Source organism: Glycine soja, chromosome 19, assembly GCF_004193775.1.
Source record: "Glycine soja cultivar W05 chromosome 19, ASM419377v2, whole genome shotgun sequence".
NCBI lineage: Eukaryota > Viridiplantae > Streptophyta > Magnoliopsida > Fabales > Fabaceae > Glycine > Glycine soja.
In genome coordinates this window covers 44,778,570-44,796,304 of record NC_041020.1, presented here as the reverse complement: position 1 = coordinate 44,796,304, position 17,735 = coordinate 44,778,570, and the positions used below count along the sequence as shown (strand labels likewise).

At 37.6% G+C, this 17,735-nt stretch overlaps 1 protein-coding gene across 1 annotated transcript; it reads right to left on the bottom strand.

Annotated features, from left to right (window-relative positions):
- Positions 1–287: 287 nt before the first annotated feature.
- Positions 288–16,289, bottom strand: LOC114400208 (serine/threonine-protein kinase CTR1-like). The gene is made up of 16 exons (XM_028362546.1): positions 15,425–16,289; positions 13,405–13,703; positions 13,184–13,328; positions 12,902–13,005; positions 12,506–12,714; positions 11,236–11,571; positions 9,604–9,644; positions 8,264–8,332; positions 8,059–8,159; positions 7,854–7,938; positions 7,632–7,730; positions 6,690–6,758; positions 6,457–6,588; positions 2,396–2,490; positions 2,116–2,316; positions 288–512 (listed from the first exon to the last, which is right to left on the bottom strand). The coding sequence occupies exons 1-15, from the start codon at positions 15,956–15,958 to the stop codon at positions 2,208–2,210; spliced, it is 2,427 nt and encodes an 808-aa protein (XP_028218347.1). The 5' UTR covers positions 15,959–16,289; the 3' UTR covers positions 288–512; positions 2,116–2,207.
- Between the last annotated feature and the right edge of the window lie 1,446 nt (positions 16,290–17,735).

Below are 17,735 nucleotides of genomic sequence, written 5' to 3'. Positions count from 1 at the left end.
ATTTTACCGATCCATGCAGCTTAATCATTGACTCACTAGTTAGACTCTTGGTCCCTCTACCAAGTCAATCACCTATTTGATTTTTATAACACTGCCACTTATTTTGCTATGCTTTAGTTGCTTGTATTCAAAATGGTATCTCAATGTTGATGACAGCCGAATCTACTGATCCAACCCTTGTAACGAACTGTAAATAGCCTAATCTTTTTTGAATGGTTGATTCAGTCCCCAAAAGCGAGGACACTCTGGATTAATGGGGAATTAAAAACACGCCCCAAAAAAAAATCAAGTAGCCAAGACCGTTAAAGCTGCTTATCATTAACTGATTATAATTACAATGAGAATAATTTTTCATACAAATTTATGGATGAAAAAAATTATACATTTCTTCACAAAATATAGTATCACCTAACTAAACAATATTTTGTTGGAATAAAGATGGAGTATCCTGGCTTTGCGTTGAAAATGGGTATTCTTACTCCGAATTAGAACAGAAATGTACAACTGTGCCTCTGCAACCGAAAAAAGAACAAGTATTAGTTCGATCATTGGGGCTACGGCATGCACTAACTTTTACAAGCAACAACCATCAAGGACGAAAAACGTTAACACCACCAACCCCCTTAAACCAAACCCCTCTCCAACACCCAAAAATAAAGTACATAACTCAACATAAGCCTCCCAAGTCCCAATTAATTTTGATTGAGTTGAAGTTATGCTCAACATATTAAACTTTTTTTTAATTCATAGAATAAAAAATAATACCAAGAGATTTATAACACCTGCTCAATCAACTAAGCTAGACCTCTTACTTTGAAAAGAATGACTATAATAAAGGCAAAGAATGTAAATTACCCCCTCAAATCATAGGGGTTATGCAAAATAAAAGTAAAGAAAAGAAAACAAGTGCTTTTAAACTCATTAAAATCCTCGTAGCCAACCTAACAATGCTCCATCCACCTTACTAAAGAAAGGCAATGGCGGCACGGCGCTAATAGAGTGATGATTTTAGATTTACTCCGCGAATTATTTTATATGGACCCACACCTTAGTGAAAAAAGCATTAACAAATCCTCTCAAATGAAAATGTTTATCAAAAACCATGAATCCCAGTAAATTCTTAGAAATCTTTCTTGAATTGGATGAAAGCTTGGTGAGCTCAAAAACTACATCCCGTGTAATTATTTGAGGAAGTTACAAGGTCTGATTTTGGATTGAATTGTTGAAAGAGGCATCAGTGTCATGCTTTCCCCTAACTACAACACTATATGAACCTCTCACTTAAATAGCCCTTTTGTCCTTCCTCTCACAGACCATAAGTTGGTCTACCCTTATTGGGGATATTTGGCTTTCTCTCCTAAGCCATTAACACAGCAACCCAAAAATGTGAAGGCCCTCAAAATGTTTCATTCCAGAAGCATACTCCAAGCTGTCCACATTTGACTGCAAACATATTTGAGCAACTAAGACAAGGAATGGACATGTAAGGCCATTTTTCCGTGCTTTCCATTGGTGAGGTAGAAGAAACACTAATGGAAGGGTAAACATGCTTGTTTGGGTGACCACAAGGAATCATTTTGGTGAATTTATTAGCTCGTTTAATTTTATTTTTGCAAAATCCCTATGGAGTCAGTAATTCACACTCTAATGATAATTGTTAGAGATGTTATAAAAGTATAAAATCATTCCTGTCTCTTTACCTTAATAGCTTAAGCTTTTGATCTAATTAGTTCATGACATGGTATTCAACTTCTATGATCATGTGATATAAAGTTAAATCCTTCTCACCCCTATTCTTCTAAATAAAAAATGTCAAACTCAAACACAAGGTAAATGGGTCTATGCCTTGTTCACATTTCAAGTCCAACTGGCTCGTGTGAAGTGGGTTAGAGATGTTATAAAAGTATTGAATAATTTATGTATCTCTACCTAACAGTTTTAGCTTTCAAGATAGTTGATTCGTGACAAAATATTTGGAAGATAATCTCTCCACTCCCCACTTGAAAATTGATAATCATTCCCTTCACCACAAAACACAAATATTTTTTATAGAAAAAGACTACATCCAAACAGGATTTAATGCTAAGCAAAGTCATTACGGAATTTGGTACGCACCTGGGACTATTGAAACAGTGTATTCCTGTTAGACATCAAAACTAATAAAATCCTGTAGTATGTGCATGAATAACAACTATGATTCCAACCATTCAGGTCAGTAATGACATGCTTGGACGACCAGGTTGAGGCATAGGGGGCTTGAGCAATACTTTCAAAGAATCCATTATACTTGAAAAAGAAGGGCGTTTCCAGGGTTCACTGCAGAAAACCAAGGATATCAATAAAATTGATCAGAATATTGAAGCAGACTACAAATGAAAGAAATATCTGCACTCACTTGGCCCAACAAGACTCAATTATAGAGGCTAATTGAGGATTTAAATCACGTGGTATCTCAAGTCTTTTTCCCTTAAAGCCAACAGCTGCCACAACCTACAAAACATTACAGACTTGTGAAGACTAAGTAATACAAAATGCCCTGCATCTAACACATTAGTTTTTTTTTTATCAGCAAAAATAAATATATATATATATATAGATAGATAGATAGATAGATAGATAACTGAGTACCAGAGGTACTAAATTACAAAATTCCCTGCATCTAACACATTAGTGAATAACCTGATAGTCCAAAAGTAAAAAAAATAAAATAGAAACAAATATTGATGAAAATTTCAGTCAGTAAAATTATATGTTGATTTCAACAGCATCAGACATCATTCTGAAAGAGAAGGTGTGTCTCATAGGGGAGGGGAAGTCAATAACACCAATGATTTCAATGAATGGATAGCTGACATAGAGCTCAAAGAAATACCTTCTGTGGGGAGAAAATTCACGTGGTTTAAGCCAAACGGGGCCGCAAAGAGCAAATTAGATAGGTTCCTTGTATCCCTCAACTGGCTACTCAAATGGCCAGGCTGCACAAGTTTCACCTTGGATAGAAACTTTTCATACCACTGTCCAATTCTGCTTATGGCTAAATCCATTGACTGGGGGCCAAAACTGTTTAGGGTATTTGATTGTTGGTTGAAGGATAAAACTTTTGAAAAGGCAGTCAGAGAATGTTGGACAAACTTTCACCCAAGGGGCTGGGGGGGCTTTGTACTCAAAGAAAAATCAAGAAACTCAAGGAGGCAATGAAGGTATGGAACAGGGTGCAGTATGGAGATACATTCAACAAGGTACAAAGAATTGAGACAGATTTAAACAGATTGGAAGATGTCAGTATTAACAGGCAGCTGACCTCCCAAGAATTTATGACCCGCAAAAAACTACAGGAGGAATTATGGGCTGCAGCACTCTCACATGAGTCTTTGATGAGACAAAAGGTGAGAGTAAGATGGACTAAAGAGGGGGGCTGCAATTCACGCTATTTCCACTTCTTGATGAATTCTAGACGCTCAAATAACGCAGTCAAAGGAGTACTTATTGATGGCTCATGGGTTGATCACCCCTTAAGAGTGAAAGAGGAGGTCCGCCGCTTTTTCAGCAACAGATTCAGCGAACCTGAGCAGTGCAGACCAGTCCTTAATGGAGTCAGATTCTGTGGTATTGGACAACACCAAAATGACATGTTGGTGGGAGTTTTCAATGAGGAAGAAATAAGGGCGGCAGTATGGGACTATGGAAGTGAAAAAAGCCCTGGACTGGATGGACTAAACTTCAAGTTCGTTAAACAGTTCTGGGAAGTACTAAAGTCTGACATCAGCCGGTTCCTTGCTGAATTCCATGCAAATGGGATCTTCCCGAGGGGCAACAATGCATCATTTATTGCCCTGATCCCAAAGTTGAAAGATCCGCGAAATCTTAACGAATATAGACCTATCTCACTAATAGGCTGTGTTTATAAGATTGTGGCAAAGCTCCTAACGAACAGACTGAAGAAGGTGATGTCAGACATAATTGATGAGAGACAGTCTACATTCATAAGTGGAAGACACTTGTTGCATAGCGTGTTGATAGCTAATGAGGCAGTGAAGGAAGCAAATAGGCGCCCTAAGCCATTTCTGGTGTTCAAAGTGGACTATGAAAGAGCATATGACTCAGTCTCATGGGCTTTCCGATCATATATGATGAAGAGATTAGGATTCTGCCCTAAGTGGATATGCTGGATAGAGGGATGTCTTAAATCAGCCTCGGTTTCTGTCCTAGTTAATGGCAGCCCCACAAATGAATTCATACCACACAGAGGCCTCAGGCAAGGTGAACCACTAGCACCTCTTCTTTTCAATATTGTCGCTGAAGGTTTAACTGACTTGATGAGAGAAGCACTAGATAAGAGCCTCTTCAATAGCTTCCTTGTGCGAAAAAAACACACACCAGTCAACATACTACAGTACGCAGATGACACCATATTTTTTGGGGAGGCAACAATGCAGAATGTGAAGACAATTAAGTCCATTTTGAGAAGTTTCAAACTTGTATCCGGGCTAAAGTTAAATTTCGCAAAGAGCAGTTTTGGGACAATCGGGAAGCCTGAGCAATGGGGGATTGAGGCAGCTAAATACCTTAATTGTAGAATCTTGTTTTTGCCTTTCACGTACTTGGGTCTCCCTATTCGGGATAACCCAAGACGTAGTGAACTTTGGGATCCTCTAATCAGAAAGTATGAGATAAAACTAGCCACTTGAAAAACACAAACACATATCCTTCGAGGGGAGAGTGACTATCATTAATGCAGTCCTAACAACAATTCCTATTTATCTTTTCTCTTTTTTCAAGGTACCTTCAAAAATAATAGCCAAATTGGAAGCCATTCAGAAACGATTTCTATGGGGAAGGGGATCAGAGCATAGGAAGATTGCATGGGTCAACTGGAAGACGGTATGTCAACCAAAAGACAAAGGTGGCCTTGGAATCAAAGACCTCAGGACATTTAATTCAGCTCTGATGGGGAAATGGCATTGGGATGTCTTTTACAAGCAGGAGGAACCATGGGCAAAAATAATCAACTCGAAGTATGGCGGATGGAGGGCATTGGAGGAAGGCACGAGAGGAAATCATGAATCCACGTGGTGGAAGGACCTGGTCTCAATTCAGCAACAGCAGCAAAACATAGTAATCAAAAGGGAAACTGTTTGGAAGGTGGGTGGTGGTGATAAGTTTAGATTTTGGAAAGATCCTTAGACAGACAATGTTATGCCATTAATGGAGAAATACCCAGGGTTGTATCACATCTCATGCCAACAAAAGGCAATCATTATGCATATGGGGAGCAACAACAACACCGAATGGGAATGGAAGCTCACCTGGAGGAGGGATCTTTTTGACTCTGAAGTAGCAATGGCGGATACTTTTATTGGGGAACTATCACAACAGCAAGTACAGCCTCACAGGGAAGATAACTGGATTTGGAAGCATGATCCAAGTGGATATTATTCAACAAAAAGCGGGTATGGCCTGATATGGGAGAGCTAATGGGGGCACACCAGAATTCTAACTTTGTGGACATATGGAAGCTAAAAATCCCAGCTAAATCAACTATGTTTGCATGGAGGCTAATCAGGGATAGACTACCAACAAAGATGAACCTTAGAAGGCGACAGGTGATGGTAAATGACACGATGTGCCCATTATGCGGACTTAAAGAAGAGGAGGCTGCTCACTTATTGCTCACTTATTCTTCAACTGCAGCAATACCCTACCTCTATGGTGGGAGTCATTGTCTTGGTTAATCTAGCAACAGCATTGCCACAAAACCCAAGGGACCACTACCTGCAGCATGCAATCGGGATAGCTAAGGGAAAGAGGCTCACAAGATGGAAATGTTGGTGGATTGCTCTGACATGGACAATTTGGAATCATAGAAATAAAATAGTATTCCAAAATCACACGTTTGACGGAAGTAAAATGTTGGATGATGCTGTTCTCTTACTCTGGATGTGGGTCAAATCCATGGAGAAGGATTTTGCCATACATTTTAACCAATGGTCCTCTAACCTAGAGGAAGCATTCAGTAACTAGGAAGGGATGGGTGTTCTGTAATCATGTAACAACTACATGCGCATTAGCTTGGTTCTGTGAATACACTCGAACCAGCTACATACTTACCTCAATATATGTAACTCTAGTACCACTGATACTATTCCATATTAATAATATACCTATTTTTGCTGAGCAAAAAAAAAAATATATGTTGATAACATGCCACCATGAAACAGAGTAAAACTCCAAACTCATCTTGTTATCATTGGCCAGTACAATACATGCTTCCACCAATATACATCTCTTGCAATCATTTTCAGATTTCTATTACCAATACCATTAGCATTCTATTTGATGTTATATTATTACAGTCATCAGATCTTAAAGAATCTTTCATAAAAATCAAAGCAATATAATCGTATTGGAAAATCTAAGCATAAGCACACTGAAATATATCAAAGTTATACAACAAACCTGTGGTGGATTCAAATTACTCCAAGGCTGTTGCAATGTTGCGATCTCCCACAAGATGACACCAAAGCTGTAAACATCTGACTTCTCATTGGATGGCTCGTCACGAAGAACTTCTGGAGCCATCCACTCAGGCTAAGTAGAGAAAAAGGAGTTCAACTTAATTTGCAAAAATAAAAATGGCATCTGAGACAAACAATTCAAAAGGCTGATACACGTTTTGAAAGTAAACTTACAGTCCCAGCAGCTGACTTGGATGAGAGAAATGTATTTGCCTTTAGTCGGGAAAGCCCAAAATCACCAACCTAAAGGGAAGAGGTACAAGTAAATAAGGATCTGTCAAAATTCAAATTATTCCAATAATGCCCAAGCAAAGACCAAAACCAACTCGCGTTAGGCATCCTTGTTGATTATGGAGATAATAGGGATGTGGGAAGAGAAAAAAGAGATATGAGAGTAAAGATTCAGAGAGAACAGAGAAAAAAATGGTTTCTATAATGAAAGATCAGTAACTGTTGACAAAAGAACACTCTCCTTTCCACAAGGACTAGCCTTGTCAACACCAAAGGTACAATACATAATCCCCAGCTATTGCTAAAAAGGTCTATTTATTCTCATTACCCCTAACTACCATGACTGCTCTAACAGAATGATACTAACTGTCATAACAGCATGATAACAAACTCTTTATTACTCTAGCTACAATTAATGGACCGTATTCCTCATTTGGTACACTTGCAAGGCCTTTGGCTCCTGCTGTGACTGAATCTGATCAACCTTCCTAACAACTTGCCCTCCCACAAAATAAAATTTGCTAAGACACTTCACATATAGTTTAAGAATTAAATTGATTTTTGTCAATATGTCAAATTTGAATCAAATGAAGCCCAGCTATAGCAGAATGTTGAAACTTCTATCAACCCTGCATAGACCAAGTTTTGCGATAGCATTTCTATCTTTCACCAGTTCACAAAAAGTTAAAAAAAAGATGATGGCTAAACAGTGTCACTCAACATGGACTATCTTAGTGCTTTCAAGCTAGCATACACAAACATGGCTTGTGATTGTAGAAGGAAATTTGTGAGTGCCGGAGAAGTGGAACAATACTACCAAAGGTGACTTATGGATTAAATGAAACTCTGAACAATTTTTCCGACACGAGAAAATTGCATTCTTACCTTCACTGTATATTTCTTGTCAACAAGAAGGTTTGGAGATTTCAGATCTCTATGAACAATGGGAGGATTGCGTTTATGAAGATAATTCATTCCCTTAGCCTGCACATGAAAATGACAAATTACTTAACCAATGGGTACAAAGGTTATGACATCATAATGATCATATTAATTCAAAAAATAAATAGAACCAAAAACAATAATATTTATTTTCTGAAAGTTTACCACATCATAAGCCATACTAAGCCTACGTCTCTCATCCAACATCTCTGTAGCGCCAGGTTTATGCAACAGCCTGTACAAGCTACCCCTGCACAGTTCAATCAAATCCTTTAGGTCTCAAGTGTAAGATATTTTATAGCCATGAAAAGAGATCCCTCTTATAGGGGGGAAGGTAAAGGAACTGGTAGATGAGATATTCTTGCAAAACCTTGACAAATATTCCGTGACAATTGATAAATTAGGAGGCTTAGTGACTGCACCCATAAGTAAAACAATGTTTGGATGCCGTAAGCCTTTCATTATTGCAACCTAGCAAAAGAGGTAAAAATACAGCTCAAATCAATAGCAAGCAAAACTTAAAGTGCAATTGGTGTTTTTTCTGCACAAAACAAGATAAGAACTTCAGAGCATACCTCCCTCAGGAATTCCTTGAAGCGTTCACCTTTGAAGTCTTGTTCCATCAGAATTTTCACAGCAACCTCCTGCAGTGCTTAACATTTTGACAGATGTAAATACAACAAACTCAAAGAACACATGCAACAAGTAAGTAGAGAAAGGGGAAAAGATGTATTAAACAAAATTAAATATTAAGCACTACTCCGGCTTCAAACTTTAATGAATAAATACACACCCTTGCATACACCTTCCAAAAAAATTTAAAAAAATGCATTCTAAATCATAACACTAATAGTGGGAAAAAAAAGAAGAAAGACAGAGCAGCAAAAGTACAAGGACAGAAGTCTTCCAATTGAAAGCAAAAAAGAGCATTAATAAAATATGCCACCTTGCAACAATAAGGCTTCATTTATTTACTAATAAATGAAGCCTTAGGGTAGATAAATTGACTGCACCCATAAATAAAACAATGTTTGGATGCTGCAAGCATTTCATTATTGTAACGTAGCAAAAGAGGGGAATACAGTTCAATGGAAAACATGCATTCTCTTGGACAATGATTTTTTTTTAATAAGCCTGTGCCCTGTGGTTACGTTAGAAAATCGCTTAACAAGGTTTGGTTGTAGTGTGGCAATGAGCTATTCAAAAGATTGGCAAATGGGATGCCAATCAGCTACTAAGTACAAATAACAACAGGTTATGGACTGAGCTCTGCTGATAGAGCACAGCAGCCTTTGAATGGCAAGAAGTCCTATTTTAAGAGTATAATTGTAGCTTATAACAAGATCAATATGCAATCATTAGATATGGCAAGAAGTAGGCACGTTATTTTCAAAACTGCCCTCGATGATTTTATCATACCTTTATTTATATATAATCTATAAGAACTGAATGCTTTTGAAACAATATCTTAGAATATGGGTTTTGGACCTAAATCAGTCTTACAAAACCGGTTTGTAAGGTGAAGGTTACCCCCCATTTATATACTCCATTTTGGCCATCTCTAGTCAATGTGGGACTAAACCACCACCCTCAAGGTTGCAATTTAGGCAACCCCAAAGAGGCCATGACTAAGGCAGGCTAGGGAGTCCACAAGTAAGGCGGTTTTTCCAACACAATCTTTAACAAATATAGAGTAGAAACTGATTTTAAAATGTGATTATTGTACAGATATAGAGATGAAGAGGTCATTCACATATTAATATTCTAATTACACATGATTCAGGTGAATTTGCAAGATACAATGATAGAGATGCTGAAAAAACAACCAATATAGACAACCCATGGAAAAACAAACAACCATGAGTTAATCTTATTTTATACAGCACCAATGAAAGAAAAAAAGAGAGGGGCTTACCGAGCCATTCCACTCTGCGTGATGTACAGTTCCAAAAGAACCTGAAAATATAACAGACCAAATTTAATTAATGACTATTGATACCAGTTGCATATCATGCCAAAGGAAGCATGTAATGCTAGTAATTCATTAAATACGGTGTGCTTAACATAGGCTAAGTTTTTATTGGTTTACAATTTACTACAGAGCATTTTGTAGGACCATTGGAAATTATTGTGGTGATGTGATATTTTTCCTCTTCTATAGTGTATTTTATAGGGGAACAATGATCATATTTTCTTAGGCATATTGTTATTTGATAGTAACTGGTATTAATGAAATAGAAAAGAACTCAAGGAGGAGACATCTTTTACAAGGGAAAAAATACTGCTTAATAAACAGCAACACAGATACTGGACAGATGCAGAAAATGCAACAATAAGGGATAACAAACAGAGCTGATACAGGGACTCTACCTTCCCAGGCCTATGCCATAATGCCACCAATTCACTCCCACTGTCCCACTATTCTGTTATACCTCTCCAGTCTTCTATACCCCCTAATTCATGTTTCTTTTTCTGTCTCCCATCATTGCACAATGGATTTGGAACATCTCTTGTACTTGAGGAGAATTCATGGAGATGGAGTTGATTTCTTTGTGACCCAATATGTGTTAAATCAGTTTTTAAATCCCCTTAAGCAGTGGGTAGGCCGCCATAAGAATCGCAGTGTGTTCTAATTTTTACAGTTTCCACTATCACAGGAGAAAGTGACAGCCCAGAACTATCCAGTAAATGCACCAAAAGGGGATCGGAAAGAGGATAAGGTCTTGTTGGAGAAAAACGCAAGAGAAGGTCCACCATGATTGATTGATTATAACCCACCAATTATATTTTTCTTCTTGTGTCATTCTCTCTCAAACAGGACCATATCCTGTTATTTACAAACAGGAGGGATCCAAAATCCTTGCTTCTCCTCTCGAAATCCTTGATGTCATGTGTATATTATATTACACTCTCCCACCAATGTTTCCTCCTTACTCATAGCAGTATGCCTACTTCTCTCATAAACAAGTATAACTTTCCTTTGCCCAACACCCTCTAGTCCATTTTCCTTTTTTCTTCTCTTATACATGTGCTAGAGGCCCATTGTTATCCTACTGCTATTATGCGATAGGATAGTTGAAATGACTTTTCTTTGGTTCTGTGAACCATGACATCATTACAGAACCTCCCTCAGATAAGAAGAGGGATTGGAGTGTTTTATTGCATTAATTAGTTAACTTTTTATTATTTTCTTCTTGTCTTCTTTCCACTGCTAAGGTAATACTGCTTTCATACAATCAGATACTTGAAATGAGTCAAATGACTGTTGTTTGATACTCTGAACCATGACTTCTTTTAACAGATGCTCTCCCAGTCAGATATGCAGAGGGATTGGAAAGCTTCATTGTATTGATAAGCTCACTTTGTTATTATCTTCTTTTCTATTTTCATCGACACTACCACTACCTTATCTTCCTTTTTTAACCTTCACTATGCTCTCTCTCACTCTCAATGTTTCTCTTCTAAATGCCTACCTCACCCCACCCAAATCAACCAAAAAAAACACAAGACTTTAAATACTATGCAATTTATAGAAAAGCATAAATACCTGATCCAATTCTCCCTTTCAAAACAAGATCAGTCCACGATATGTCCAAATCCTCCATATCAAGGGAAAACTCTCTAGTTGGTTTGCTAGGAATCAGTAGTCGGGTCTGTGTATCTCTATGACCAGGACGGTTATGCTTTAAAGGCAATGAATCCCGGCTTGTCATGGTCGGCTCTACAGCATTCTGAGGAGGCTTACCTGATTTAAATGTTTCATAGCCTCGATCATGTGCACTTGAACGATAAGGTTGTGGATGCAGAGGAACGAGAGAACTTCTGTTGTTATCATTTGGAATTGACCCAGGGTTCCTGTCCCTGTACTGCCTTTCATACTGTTCTGGAATGGAGAATCCAAAATCTTTATAAATAAAAGGTACTGTAATAAAAAATTCAGAGTATCCTATACTTGCATCCAGTTATAAAAGTTATTCAGACATACACAGGTAAGTTCCGGTGTGTAGAAAAAACAGAATAGAATGTTAAACTACAACTAATATAAAACTTCCTACATTAACATTCATACAAGGTTCATGGTTTTTGGCATTATTCTAGACATTGACTAGCTCACATTTCACAAATTGTTTAACAGCAAATTGATCAAATGTTATATGTATTTGAAGAAAAATACTTCAATATGTCATTATTCAAGTTCATTGTGCGAAGTGCAAAGAGAATAATTGACATGTTTAGCCCCTCTCTTCATAAAACTAAACAGGAATTGGTAATGGCATTCAATAGGCTTGACCAAGTCACTTGAATTGTTCTTCCACTTCCATGATTGAGAAATCAAAATAATAAACTTGGAACATCATTCAATTTCAACATCTGCAGAACCAAACTCCTTTTTGTGTTTTACTTAGGCAGCCAAATGCTTGGGATATCTTAGATTGAAAAGAAGAGGAATTTGTAACATAATTACAGTCAACAAAAATACCAATGGGTGCTATCTAATCACTAGGTAAAAAAATTTAGAAAAAAAAACTGATAAAAACAGCAAAGGGACACAATTCAATTGAAATACGGAAACTGTAACACATTATTTAAGTTCATACTTAATTAGCAAGTTTGACAAATTGAATATGGAGAGCTAGCATAGAAATGATATCATTCATTAAAATAGAAATAAATAAATAAATAGCAAGGACAAGTTGATCTTAAATTTTTAAACAGTACAACAATAAGCACTAAGTACACCAAGACACCATGATAGCGATAATATCACCAGTTCAGAATTAGAGTATCAGTCATTGAATATGAAAAATGAATGTCACCTGCAGAACTACTATCGAAGACAAGCTCAGCAGACATACAATCCGAGAAATATTGTTTGGCCAGTGACCTGAAATCAATGGTAGGTTCAGCTGGTTTATGTCTCGGAAAGCACAAGGGTGAAGAAAATGAAATGGAAGATGGACCATTGACCAAGGAATCAGGCTCGCATAAGCAACCCGGCTTCCCAATAAGATCAACCATGTATTCCCTGTAATTATATGGTTTCAGACAGGTGTCAGTTTACAGGATGTTAACTGCAAGGCTACAATGCATTCATAATTTTACACTTCATCATTCCATGGTCACGGTTCACAGCTCATGGGAAAACAATTCTTTGAAATTGCAGTCCTGCTTATAAGCAGAATAGCAGATGTGCTAAGCAACGAAACATATACCTGTCAAGTCCAAATCGAACAAGACATGAGGAGGCATCATCTCTTGAACAATATTTACAGCCCTTAGCAATTCGGCATGGCAAATCAATGGTGTCAGCTAGTACCTGAAGGTATCATGTATAAAGCATGTCATCGCAAAAACAACACAAAGGCCATATTTTGTATTCAACCACTGAAATTCCACCCCCCACCCCTTAAAAAGATAATAATAATAATAATAATAATAATTTAGTCAAAATGCATAATCACAGCCTTGACCATCAGATAAAATTGAAGTACTACTTTGAATAATACAGCACGATGCCTGCAAAGTCCAGTAGATAGACTTCCAATTGGTACAACGACAGATCCTAAGCAATCTCTTAGATCATTAATGCGCTCCCTCCATATAGGAAAAAGATCATCTTCCCATACAGAAGCTGAGCCCCTTGTTACAACAATAAAACATAGTTAGACTGGTGCAAGCTAAATAGTTCAAAGCCAATAAGGCCAAGGAGACTCACCCCATACAATTGCAAACCAGCTTCGCAAGCTGGTCTACAACATCAGTTGTTGCTATGCAGCAACAAGAAATGTCTTGTACTTTGTTTTGCAGTTCTCGTAAGCTAGGATCATTACGTCTATCCACAAAAACTACTTCAAGTGAAGAATCAGAAGGATTTATAGATTTTAGTGTCTCAAGCGAAGGAATTCGGCCATTTTCCTGAAGATTGGTGCACACAGTCCATACATAGGGATCCATCCCATGAATTAGATAAAAGCCATCAGGAATTTTGTCGAAGTATAATAGGCATCCCTTCACCTGGTGCACGTTATTAATAAAACAGCATATCAATTGCATGCCCAGCAATGAGTGAAACAAGAATATCAAGATGGAGACAATTCCAGTTTACTCCATAAATTTTAAATTTTACATAAAATTAGAGCAATTCTTCTTTTTTTTTGGGGGGGGGGGGGCATAATTAAGAGAGGAAAGGTTTTTTTGCCCCTATTTAACTTAATTCACACATCAACTTAACAACCATATTTTAACTTCTTCCCCCCAAAAATGATAACTAAACCCACTGACAGCAATTTCCACTTATAGTACAAAAGCACATTCAGTCACCCACAATATTGCCAAAATATTAAACACACATTTTCACGAGTTATCCAAATCCTTAAAATACAAAATATCGAACATACATTTTCAAGATTTACCTGATTCCTTAAAACAGTACATTTTTCAATTAATAAGAAGCAACAGGAACATAGTAAATATTTAGAACAAGCAATGCAAGCTTTAAGAAACACCATTTAAGGAACATAGTAACAGGATAATCTGCCCATTTGGGCAGAAGCACACAAAAGTAGTACAAATTTACAGTGAAAAGCCACAATTCAAGAAGTTAGTTTTCTGTTGTCAATGAAAAAATGAGACTAGTTCTAGTTGGTCGGTAACAAGCATGTTATGTCATCCTCAATATTGCAAAAATATTAATCACATATTTTCAAGATTGGCTCAACTCCTTAAAACAGTTAAAATTCCAATAAATGAGTTTTAAAAAATACGAAAGTGGGAAAAGGATTTCTTTAAGTAATACTAGTTTCAAGAAGCATCACATACGGAACAGACTAAGAGTAAAATGCCAGAATTCCAAGAGGCAATGTTTCAACTGTCAGTGCCACAACAAGTGGGAGTAGTTGATATTTTTTTCCAAGCATACCAAAAGGAAAAAATCTGACATACTTGCTTATCCTAGCAGACTTGCACATTGTAATTCAAGATCCAACTCCACCCTTAGCAACTAATGAACACAACTTCAAATAGGGTTTTTTTACTAAAGCAGTTCCATTCCCATCCAATCAAGTCAAATACCCAGAATCACTCATTCATGAACTTAAAATTCCCCACAAAATTTACCATCGTCAAAAATACCGCACACTGGTATCGATACAAGCTAGAAAATCCAGACAAACCTATATAAACCCAAAAATTTCCACACGCATATCATGATATCAACCATAGAACAACTGCAGCTATACCTGACAAAATAAATTAAATTTCTCCATGAGCACTTATAAGAGGGAAAAAAGGAATTAAGCTCCTCCCATATGCTAAAATCAACTCACGTACTTAACTTTTATAAAAACTCTTCATCTAACTTCACCAAAAGCTAAGGTGCACAAGTTAATTTTAGCTTATAGAAGAAGCTAAATTTATTTTACCTTCTCATTTTCAACTTCCCTATACGTGCTTATTTGAAGAAGTTTATCCAAAAAGAGTCTTAATTTTACTAATAAATATTCTCAAGCTACAGTCACGAGAACCAGAAGTCCAGAACTAGACTATGGCAACGCTCATTCACATGTTTTTTCGTTGGTTACTGGTTGAGCTGAATATACCGCATATAAGATATTAACTTAAAATGCAGAGTCTCAAGCTCACAAGTTCTTAACCATCACCGAAACTTAGCAACCCAGCCAACCACAATCGGAATAGCAATAGCAAGGAACAACAGGCGTAACTAATACTCAACTTACCCAAAACCTATGCGACACTGCCTCTGCGGAAAACGAGGACAAAGACCTCAACGCGGATTCGTCGGGCACGGGATCCAGAAAATTGGGATCATCAGCACACGTGGCCTCCGAGGAAAGCCGAAGAGCCAGTGCCAACTGTAATTGGTAACTCTCCTCCGTCTGCTGCGCCCAGCTCTTGCCGGAGGAACCTCCGCTCCTCGCCGCCGAATTTCCCGCAAACGTGCCTCTGAATCCGTCGATCTCATTCGCCGCGATAGCCGACAGAGTCGGCGCGTAGAACTCGCCGGAGAGAGAGCTCTCGCCGAAACTGCCCTCGCTGGACTGCCGCTGCATCCCGAACGAGGAGTGCAAATTCCCGATCCGATTCCCCTGTCGGTGTTCGACGCCGGAGTCCCAATCGGAGACTCTCTCGAACTTGCTGCTGTTGATTTGACCGTCGCCGGAGGAGCAACCGAACAACGGCGCCGTTAAGTTGTCGTCAGGAGTTTGACTGAGGAGGGTGTAGTTGCCGGATCTTCTGGCAGGCATTTCCATGGAGGCGCTGTGCACTGTGCAGTGATCACAAAACCCTAAAACCCCGCCAATGCAGAATGGTTTCGTTTTGTTTCTCACTTTCTGACTGGGTCTTTCTTTTTTCCTTTCTCTCTCTCTAGAATTTGATTGTTGTCGGGGAGGGCGAGGTATTTCTATTGGTGGCGCAGTTGTGATGGTTCGTTTTTTTTTAATTATATTTTAGCGGTTTGGTAACTTTTTCGAAGCGTGGCGCAGTCGGTTTTTCGTTCACACGTTGCATCAGCAGCACAGCAGGTCCCGCTGCATTTCCCCGCCGGCCTAGTACCATTTTAGCTCTCCTTTTTTCTCAAATGTACGAATGTTTGACTTTAAAAAAAAAAAAAATTAACTAGTGAACAGTGCTTCTTTCGAACAGTGTATCTCCTCAATTTATAAATAAAAAAAATTAATGGTTACCATGAATGGTAATAAAATGAGTGTTGCTAGGTGCACCTAGTATTATTACTGGTGCACCCAGCATTTTTAAAAAATGGTAAAATTATCTTTGTTTTTTTTTTCTTTATGGATCAAGTTGATTTTTAAGACTTAAGGATCAACTTGATCTGTAAGTCTTAAAAATCAACTTGCGGATCAAGTTGATCCGTAAAAGACTTGCGGATCAACTTGATTCGTAAGTCTTATAAATCAACTTGCAGATCAACTTGATCCGTAAAAAACTTACGGATCAACTTGATTCGTAAAAGACTTACGGATCAACTTGATCCGTAAGTCTTAAAAATCTACTTGTGGATCAACTTGATCCGTGAGAAGCTTGCGGATCATCTATATCAACTGTGGATCAACTAAAACCTATGCGGATCAACTTGAATGAGCAGGGTGCACAAAAATATTTTTAAAAATACACAAGGGTATTTTTGTCTTTTCATGTTAAGTGTGGGTGCATCAGCAATAATGTTGGGTGCACCTAACAACACCCTAATAAAATTCACTATTTCACTGTAGGTAAAAACAACTCTTCAATCCTATTTTCATTACCGTTTGCTCAATTTGCGGGATATTTTTAAGAAGGTTGACAACTAATGGTCCAAAGAGGACGCAATAACCTCGATATTGTGGGGCCTCCTGTGACCGGAAGTAGAGCTCTACGCAAGTTAATGACAAGGGGTGAACAAGTTTTCGAAGAATACGCGATAATCTCGGCGTCTTGGTGACTCTAGCAACCTGAGCGCGATGGCGACCAAAGAGCAAAAACGACAAAGCGACATTAACAAGGTTCCACAACAAGACACCAACCACATCGAGAGGGTGTGTCAAACCAAATGTCTGGTATGATTTTCTCTTCTTTTTCGTATTCATCACCGATTCAATAAAATTAAGAATTTTTTTATATTTTTATATAGAATGGTCATTGATCATTTTATTATTATTGACAAAGATGATTTTTGTAGTTTTTTAATTTTGAGAAGATTGAAGAAGGTGAATAAAAATAATGGGCAAATGCTAGTCATTAATGAAGTATGCATTGTGATATATTCTTTATTTATCGGCTTCACATTTATTGCTCTAAAATTACTTTGAGAACTAATTACTTGTTAAGATTTTGTGGGTAATAACTTTAATTAAGTTGAAATTTTTTATAGTGTTTGATGGGTATTTTTATGCGTTTTTCTATTTTTCAGGATGAAAATGCTGCTACCATTGAGATTGTTTTTGCTATAGGACTAAAATTGGCGTCTATAGAAACTAAATGTCGGGGAACTTTTGTATTGAAATGAATTTTTAGAAGGGTTTAAAATTA

Coding starts and splice junctions, on each gene's coding strand:
- LOC114400208 (XM_028362546.1), bottom strand. CDS start 15,958: ATGGAAATGCCTGCCAGAAGATCCGGCAACTACACCCTCCTCAGTCAA. Junction 9,645..11,235: donor GAAAGGGAGAATTGGATCAG/GTATTTATGCTT, acceptor TTATATTTTCAG/GTTCTTTTGGAACTGTACAT. Junction 7,731..7,853: donor TTAGTATGGCTTATGATGTG/GTAAACTTTCAG, acceptor TTTCATGTGCAG/GCTAAGGGAATGAATTATCT.